The sequence below is a fragment of the Juglans microcarpa x Juglans regia genome, chromosome 4S, assembly GCF_004785595.1.
Source record: "Juglans microcarpa x Juglans regia isolate MS1-56 chromosome 4S, Jm3101_v1.0, whole genome shotgun sequence".
Lineage (NCBI taxonomy): Eukaryota > Viridiplantae > Streptophyta > Magnoliopsida > Fagales > Juglandaceae > Juglans > Juglans microcarpa x Juglans regia.
In genome coordinates, this window is record NC_054601.1 from 1631709 (window position 1) to 1641211 (window position 9503).

The 9503-nt window shown below is 31.7% G+C and overlaps 1 protein-coding gene across 2 annotated transcripts; it reads left to right on the top strand.

Annotated features, from left to right (window-relative positions):
- The first annotated feature begins 3491 nt into the window (after positions 1-3491).
- Positions 3492-8814, top strand: LOC121263267 (glycosyltransferase BC10-like). 2 transcript variants are annotated; one of them, XM_041166064.1, is made up of 11 exons: positions 3492-3719; positions 4065-4471; positions 5171-5269; positions 5383-5483; positions 5586-5657; positions 5761-5851; positions 6645-6725; positions 7149-7208; positions 7318-7440; positions 7938-7976; positions 8517-8814. In XM_041166064.1, the coding sequence occupies exons 2-11, from the start codon at positions 4094-4096 to the stop codon at positions 8649-8651; spliced, it is 1179 nt and encodes a 392-aa protein (XP_041021998.1). In that variant the 5' UTR covers positions 3492-3719; positions 4065-4093; the 3' UTR covers positions 8652-8814. The 2 variants fall into 2 exon arrangements, with proteins under 2 accessions (XP_041021998.1, XP_041021999.1); XM_041166065.1 differs by having other exon boundaries at positions 3492-3701.
- Positions 8815-9503: the final 689 nt, after the last annotated feature.

Genomic DNA, 9503 nt, shown 5'->3' on the forward strand with positions numbered 1-9503 from the left:
AGCTTATTAATTTTATGTTTTGTTTTGAATGATGAAAAAATTAAGAGATATTTTTTTTAATTTAAAAGATGTTTGGATTAATGGAAGGAAAAATATTCCTAAAATTTGTAAGATGGGGAGTAGGTTATTTTTCCAGGGATCACACACGTATATATTCCTCTAAGCCTCCATTTTAGTTTTTAATGCTTCGAAAGAGAATTACCGATAGTCCTTTCATCTAAGATTTTTAAGTAATTTTTAGATAAATAAAATTTTTTACTCTAAATACATAAAAAAATTAATTATTTCCTAATTTATTTTAGGTGAAAACTTTGTATTAAGAGTTTGCTAACTTCGATTGAATGGAGTAAAACAATAGCATTAATGATATAGAAAAGTATTTTTACAAGTGATTTCACGCATCAAATCACGTATCAATATTGACATGTAAAACATTCGTTTAATGAAACAGTACGAATTAAATATAAAAATTATTTTCGTGAGATAAAAAATTTTCTTTTTTTTTCAATTATTTTTTTATTTTTCTTTTTAATAAAAAAAAAGACCAGCGTGGTGCGACGGTTTGGTGCTACCTAGCAAAGCTCAATAATATAGAGGTGGCACTAATTGGCCTCCCAAATGATGCAGTATCCAAATTGTTTTATTCAATTTTTCATTTTTTAAATAAAGTCAAAATTATTTTAAATCAACTAATTAAAGTTTTTAGATTAAAAATAAATAAATTCAATCTCAATTTAGTCAAGAAAAATGATAAATTTACAACCCTATTTTAAATATATATGTTAATGTAAAAAATCCAACAACGAGTCAGAACCGGAGAAATAGCCATTTTCAGCTCACAGTGATGACCCGGACCTCGATCGATGTCGTCTGAAGCCCATAATGTCGATCCACAACAGTGGTATGGTGCCAACATGTACATCCATAGTAGTAAATAGAAAATAAATACGGGTAATGTAAATAGAGATGAAGACATAAATTTACGTAATTCGGCACAAGACTTGTGTCCACGGATCGTTTGGAGGGTAAATTTACTATAATATGAGTTTTTTATAGTCTCTCATAATTTCTTATTTTTCTATATATAATGGAAGTCGAAGACCTCTTTTATGGATAATATAATATCTTGGAGCTCTTGTTATGAGGTTTAAGATGACCTATGTGTTCTCATAATGGTTGTCCATTGTCCCTCAGATCTTAGATCTCTCTTATTGTGACCTTGTCAGTGATAGGTGAGGAAATCAACTTTATGTCACTCTTAATTTGCAAGTCTGACTTGCTTTCCTCTCATTTAATCTCTCTTTCCCCATCACTTCATTTTCTTTTCTTTTCCACTCTTTTTTCCTATTGTGACCTTGTCAGTGATAGGTGAGGAAATCAACTTTATGTCACTCATAATTTGCAAGTCTACTTGCTTTCCTCTCATTTAATCTCTCTCTTTCCCCATCACTTCATTTTCTTTTCTTTTTCACACTTTTTTTCTTGTCCCTTCCTTGTATTTTCTTCCTCTCTTTCTTTTTCATGGCCTTATCCATTTTCTCTTCTCCTCTTTAGCTCCCGGACGGTGATTTGGACTTAGTGGATGTTGATCTGGGCCTGGTATATTTACCCTCTAACAAGATAGTAGTAATGTAAAATTGAAATTATTTTTAATAACGGAAATACTTTAGTCCTAAAATGATTATATAAAAACAATCTAGAAATTAATATGATTTGATGTGATTTTAAAGTATAAAAAATTTATTAATTATTCCTCATGCTATAAATCATTGGCATTGGATTGGTCATTCCAATCTTCAAAATTTGAAGAATATGTAATTTTTTAACTTTTAGCTAATCACTTAACACTTAAAATTTACATCGGATTAGCGATCATATTCTTTATAATAATAAAATATTATTATTTATATTTCTTTAATGAAACATAATAATAACAATGAATGCACAGAAAAAAATTTAAAAAGGCACATGAAACCATTAAAAAAAAAAAGGAAAAAAAATCTCACTTTCAAACGCTGCAAACTCATGGTTGGTGGATCAGCTAAAGCTTTGAAAATCCTAGCCGAAGATCCCCGCTCAGAAGCCAGCTTCTGAATCACTCGTAACTTGTCCATCCATGGCTTCGACACTGACATTTACATGCACTCAACCAATATCAACCACTCACAGTTTTAAGCCAGCTAAAAATAAAAACCTCAAGGCTTGCAGAAATTAAGATAAACCTAAGCAGTAAAAAAATTCTGACCTTCGAAAAACGTACTGGGAGTGACGAAATCAAACCTAAAAGGAAAAAAATCAAAAATAAAAAATCTAAAGGAAAAGAAAGAAACAAAGAGGGGTTGATAGTACCTGAGGGCGTCGAGGACAATGATGACGACGCGATCAATAACCGGCTTGGTCCAACAACGGGTAGAGTTAGGAGAAAGAGGGAAGAAGAAGAACGCGGGAGAGAGGGAAAAAGAAGAAGAAGCGAAATATAATAAAAAAATACATTTAGACTTTTTAAAGTACATTTCATAATGATAGAATTAGTAGAATTAGTGTAACTCATATTTTAGATGAAATTAATTTGACTAATTGAATGTGGGCTAAATGTGGATAATATTAGCTAAAAGATGAAAAGATATTTAGCTAAGCTAATGCTCTAAAATGAGGTTTGGATAGTGAGATGAGATGAGATGGGATAATTTTAGATAAAAATTGAATCAAATATTGTTATAATACTATTTTTTAATTTTATTATTTTTTTAGAATTTGAAAAAGTTTAATTATTTATTATATTTTGTATAAAAATTTAAGAAAATTATAATGATAAGATAAGATAAGTTGAAATGATTCTTAAATCCAAATCGAGCCTCAACCAGTTGGGCTTGTATTTGAAAAAAGTAGGAATAAAAAAGGTTGGGCTTGCGTGTGTCCAATTAATAAAAGAAAAAAAATAATTATAATCGTGAATTGTATAATCGACATGTAATCATTTTGAAAAAAGTAAATAAAATATAAGAACTATATAAAAAAATTAATTTTTTAATAGCAGAAAATATATTTACAACTGTGAATTGTTCAACCGTTGCGTAATCACTTTGAAAAAAATGAATAAAACATGAAACCCACATAAAAAAATTAATTTTTTAATAGTAGACTCTACTTTTTTTTAAAGTGGTTACGTGACGTTTACACATTTTACAGTTATATGGAGAATTACTCAATCCCACTCTTTTTCGTAACGATAATGCGGGGATTGCATACTTCTGCTGTTCTGTTCTTTGTTAACACTCTCTGCTACACATGAAAAACATTTGCTGCACAAAGAAAGAATTGAATGTTGACGCACGTTATCTGCAGAATCTATTTGAATGTTGACATTAATTGTCGGTTATGTGTAAACGAAAAATATCAGGTGCATTAAGGAAGATTTCTGCTGCACAAGGAACATCATTAAATAAGTGAATCCATTATTTAATTTATCTCCTTTTATAACATACCATTTGCAATCTATTTATGTTAACACCATAATTGTGTATATATTAGAACTATTTTCATACCTTGAATTCATTCATGAGGACGCAACAATTGGGAAAAAAAAAAAGGTGTGAAAATCTTCATTTTCTTCATATCTTTCTTTTCGTTTCGTCTTTCTCTGCGTTTCAAGGGTTGATAGAGTAGGTTAGAGTACGTGGTTGCCAGAGCTGCAAAAGCAGGTGTGATCCGCAGGGGTGGTATATATTTTTTCCCCTTTTTTCTTCATAGATTTTTTTTTTTTTTAATGAATGGTGATTTTTGTTCTCTTTTACTCATTTTATCTAGAAATTGCATAAGATTAAACCTTCGCCTGTGATCAGCGAAAATCCTTTCACGTGTAGACATGCACATACATTGTTAATTTTACTAAATTAATGAATAAAACCTCGTACTAGCTGTAATACAGTTTACAAGTTGTTTGTCGAAACTTCGGATCGCTGTTGCATTACTCTGCGTAATCTTGTTTTGGGAGAAGTTGCTGTTGGAAAGCATTCGTCTTTCCATGGTACACTAAAGAATTTGAAAGATGCTCTTGGATGCAGTTATAAACTTATAATCCCATCAACATAAAATGAAGAAAGTTTCTGCAATGCGCCCAAGCATAGGAGACACAGTGTCTGGGTCAAGACAGAGATTACGTATAATGAGGCGAATTTCAACATGGACTATTGTCTTGGTTTCTTTGGCGAGCATTTTTCTGCTTGGTGTCTATATTCACCCACCAAGAAGCTCAATTGCATGCTCTGTCTTTTCTTCTGGTGGTTGTGCTGTGCTGGAACAGCATCCTTCACAGGAATTAATTGATGATGATGATCAGATTGCGGCTCGAGTTGTATTAAAAGAAATTTTGAAGATACCACCTATTCAATCAAAAAACCCAAAAATTGCTTTCATGTTTCTGGCTTCAGGTTCATTACCTTTTGAGGAGATCTGGGATAACTTTTTCCGTGTAAGGCTTTGTTTCGTGTTCTTCAATTATTTCGTTTCGCTTATTCTTGCACTAATTAATGCATATAGCTTCTCATGTGTTTGTGCTTTCATTCACTCTTTCACATGGAAATAACTCTAGTTTTTCTTGAAGTTTTAGTCCAACCTCCCATTTTGAAAATCCTTAAATCTCGTTCAGCTGTAGACATGACATTATAGCGAGCTAGGGGAAAACACCTGAACTTCCATCCTTGGTTGAATGTTCTAGTTGATCTCAAGTGATGATAGAACAGAAAAGGCACCAAAAAGTGACTGAGACAACCAAAGTTTTGCTAGAAGTATGTATAATTATTCAAACAACTATAACTTGAAGTATAAAAAAATACAAACAACAAACTAAGCTTGAAGGGAAGTCTTTTGAAGTATAAATGAAAGGCCTGAAACTATAGTAATAGCATTGACTGGTTACAGTTAACGACTTCCTCAGGAGGTAAACATCTGCAAATTCTAAAATTTCAGTAGTTTAATGTGCTTATCGAGGTATGAATTATACATAGAAGTGGATGGTGCATGCAACCATTCATTCATTAAAAGATTGACTGCGGGAACTTCTAATTCTACCTGCAGCATTTCAAGTGCAACTTGATATTCTTCTCACACGTAATATAAGTAGTTTTTGTCCCCTAAACAAAATTTAATATGGTTTAATTTCTTTCCATAGGGCCATGAGGGCAGATTCTCTGTTTATGTACATTCATCTAATGAAAAACCAGTGCATGTTAGCCCCTATTTCGAGGGCCGGGACATTCGGAGTGAGAAGGTAAATGGAGCCATGTTATTTAAATCATTAATAAAACTTGTACAATACGAATAATGTTTTTTCATTCATCAAAACAGATCTTTAAGTTGATATACTGAGCAATGTTGTTGCAGGTAGTCTGGGGAAAAATCTCCATGGTTGATGCAGAGAAGAGGCTTTTGGAAAATGCACTCCTAGACCCTGATAACCAGCAGTTTGTACTGCTGTCTGAAAGGTGATTTAATTATCAGATTTGTGTTTCTACCCTTGTGAAATCATGCTTGATATTTTTCTGGGATTTGTCTAATTCCTTTTTTCTTTTGTAATCTTTTTAAAGTTGTATACCCCTGCATGGCTTCCAATATGTGTATCACTATCTGATATATACAAATGTCAGCTTTATTGACTGGTAAGCAATCTATAATAGTTTGTGAAAGAGAACCTCTGATTTAATATATATCACAATGATCTCTATTGTGTTTGTATCCCTCTCTGTCTATCTCCCTCTCCAGCATCTTGGATCCTGGCCCAAACGGAGTAGGCAGGTATTCAGAGCGTATGTTTCCAGAGGTTAAAATAGATGATTTCCGGAAGGCTTCACAGGTATGATATTATGAATTTGTACTGAAGTGGATTAGATGCTTAAAGCTTATTCATTTGTTTGCAGAAGAGAATTATTCATTATTTTGAAAGCAATGGCCGAAATTATCTATCATAATTGGCTCCCTTATTTAATAGTTATCAATACCTTTGGAATGCAGCAACTCACCCAGCTTTAAATTGCCTGTTCCCACCCAAAGGGCAAACTTCCCTTGTGGAAAAGAATTACTCTGCATGAACTCCCAAGGCCTTTTAGGACATTGAGGTTCGGGATATCTGCGCTAGCTTTTGAATTTAGGATGGCCTGACATTTTTCCCATATACTGTGTAGAGAGAGAGACACACACACACATGTGATATAATGAATGAGCCTAGTTAGCAATGATCAGGAACTAAACTTCAAGTTTTCCCCTTTACATGATCACGATGGCAAAAGTTTAGATACTTCTTTTTCTGAACATAAATTGAAGTAAGCGAATGAATGTAGATTAGAATCGGTGTACTGACATCATTGTTGTTGTGTTCTGCCTTGCAACTCGCTAGTTCCTAGGCCCTAGCGCTTGTCTTGAGCTGCAGCTGACAATTTTATTCAAGAAAATCAGTAGAGAATCTATTCAGAAGTTTATAATTTATGGATTGGGTCTTATGTTCGTGTTCAATGACAGATGCAGAATACATGCTATGATGGCTTGGTTTTGGCATAAAAATTGGTTCTTCAATCAGATAATATGACTTGATGGTACAGACGATTAACAATTTCTTAAATCATTGGTTGTGAATCATGTTTGTATTGCAGTGGTTCTCCCTGAAGCGGCAGCATGCTGTAATGGTTATATCTGACAGTTTTTACTACAGGAAATTCAGCCTTTACTGCAGGGTAATCCATTTCCAACCATGATTTTATTTTTTGCTTATGCTATTTCTAGTTAGATTAAGAACCCGGTCTTCTGTAGGGCTTGCTCCTGTTTTGCCTTGCATATCTAATTGTTGACTTGATCTAAGTTGGCAAGTCTTTATTCATTAAATTTAACCATGTTGTAAATTAACAACATAATGATCTCGAGATGATTACTGCATACCGCCTTACGTTTACAAGAGATGGCTACTTCTAAAATCTAGAATCCTGGGTGGTTTTCACATAAAACTTCCTTCAATGTTTTCATGGAAATTTTCCATGTCTATCTTTTGGACAATACCTGCAATTTAACACGTTCTTCCAAGCAAATGCTGAAATCAAGAATATATATATATATATATATATATATATATATAATGTCATTGATGTTCTTAACTTTCTCAGCCAAATATGGATGGGCAGTACTGTTTTTCAGACGAGCATTACTTTGCAACTCTATTTCATGTGAGTGTATAATCTAACCATGATCTTCTACGCCAGACTAGATCTGAATTTAACTATCTTCAGAGTTTCTTATTGCCATGACTTCACTCCGTTTCTGTGTTCTTTATAGATGACTGATCCTGCTGGCATTTCAAATTGGTCTGTAACACATGTTGATTGGTCCGAAGAGAACTGGCACCCCAAAACATATATGGCTCCAGACGTTACTCACGAGCTCCTGAAGAACATTGCAGTATGTGCCTATACCTTTTTCTTCTGCTTTTGTTGATTTTTCTGGTGGTTGCGTTTAGCCAGTAAGTATTCTCAGTTATTCCGTAAATAATAGTAAATAAGTAAAGAAAAAATAATAATAGAATATTAAATAGTAATGAATATTAGTGAAAAATATGTGAAAAGTAATAATAAAATAATAAATAATAGTATACCCAAAGGATAATGCTTAATCCACATATGAAAGCCACCGAAAGCAGCACCGATTTTTTTTTTCTGCTTAGTGATTAAAGAATTATTTTTAAATGATGTTGTGAATTTTTTTTAAAAATATATATTTAAAGATATAAAAAAATGTAATTGAAAAAAAAAATAATAAATTTACTCTTTCCGATGGCCACCTTCGGTGGAATTCACGCGTGGACCTAGCTGCGTCCGTACCCAAACTAGGCCAAATTTAGATTTTATATTACTCTTGCAATTGTTCTGACGACATCTTGTTCATGTTGGCCATTTCAGTCTTTGGACGAGAGCATAAAGTACACGTCCGAGGAAAAGGTATTTTCGAAAAGTTTTATTTATCATCATTTTAATCATTTATCTTTTTATTAAATTTTCATGCGGCATTAATGCTATATTTGAATAGTAAAAATATTTCAACTCACATCTTTTGATTATTATAATTTTTTTAAATTTTTATATAAAATATAATAAATAATTTAATTTTTTTAAATGATAAAATAATAAAAATATTAAAAAATAACATTATAACAATATTTTATTTAATTTTTAATTTTTATCTTAACTCATTTCATCTCAATTTAACTCATTGTGAAAACGTACTTAATCGATGGACAGATAAGTAATATTTTTTCAATCTATCTATTAATTATTTGATGATACGCGGGAGCCGATGAAAAGATGATGATTAAAAAACATGAATAACATTTTTCTTTAGTTATTCCTTCAAGATGGTAATGATTTAGGCCAGATTTTTATCTTAATTGTTTTCTTTTGGTATAAATGTCCATTGTACTAAATGGAACCTTAAGCCATATTCCTGATCTTGACCCATTTGTTTTCATTTTCCCACCGCAGAAGAGAGCAATGGTCACCCCTTGCTTATGGAATGGGAAGAAGCGGCCTTGTTTTCTATTTGCCAGAAAATTCCATCCTGAAACTTTGGGTAAATTGATGTACATTTTCTCCAACCCGACAAGTTCGACACCTTAACTTTCCTCCATCAGTGTCATTATTTGGTCGGGTCAGCATCATTTTATTCCAGCCCTCACCTCTGTTATCACATAAAAATGTTTGGATAAACATTGTGAGGTGATCAACCTTCCGGACATTTCGATCAGATTCTTCACAGGATTAAGTTTTGAATAATTCTACTTATAATTCACACATTTCACGTATTATATATTTTTTTTTTCAATTTTTGTATATGAATGATAAGTAGAACAACTCAATTAGTTTAACAAAAATAAAATAAAATAATATTAAAAATAATAAATAATATTAAAATATATAAAATGTGTGGTGTAGGATGATAAGTAACATTTCTGATTATCCAAACATTTTTATCATAAAAAAATGGGATTTAGATTTTTTATAATTGTTATGGAACTACATGGTTTAAATTAAATTATATAGTGAGTTTAGATTTTTAAAAAAATGGGATTTAGATTTTTTATAATTGTTATAATTAGAGTGAGTTTTTTAATATTCATTAAATTCACTCAGAGTACAATAATTATTATGAAAATGCCAGTTCTTAGCATCTTGTATTAGTTCTATTGGAACATCACATTCTGCGCATTAAAAGCATTCAAAACAGTCAAATAATAAAAGTAGGTTTACAACACGAAGAATTACATCAAATAATTAATTTTATATAAATACTTTAGGAGTATTTTTAAAAAAAAAGCTACTGGTCTTCGTATCCAACCTAGACTTTAAAAGTGCAGCTCAATTGAAGAAAAATAAGACTTTTGTAGGCCAATTAAAAAAATGAGATTTGCTACTTATTATTTTCATACACTATACATCACAATTTATTTTATTTTATTTTTCTAATTTTTT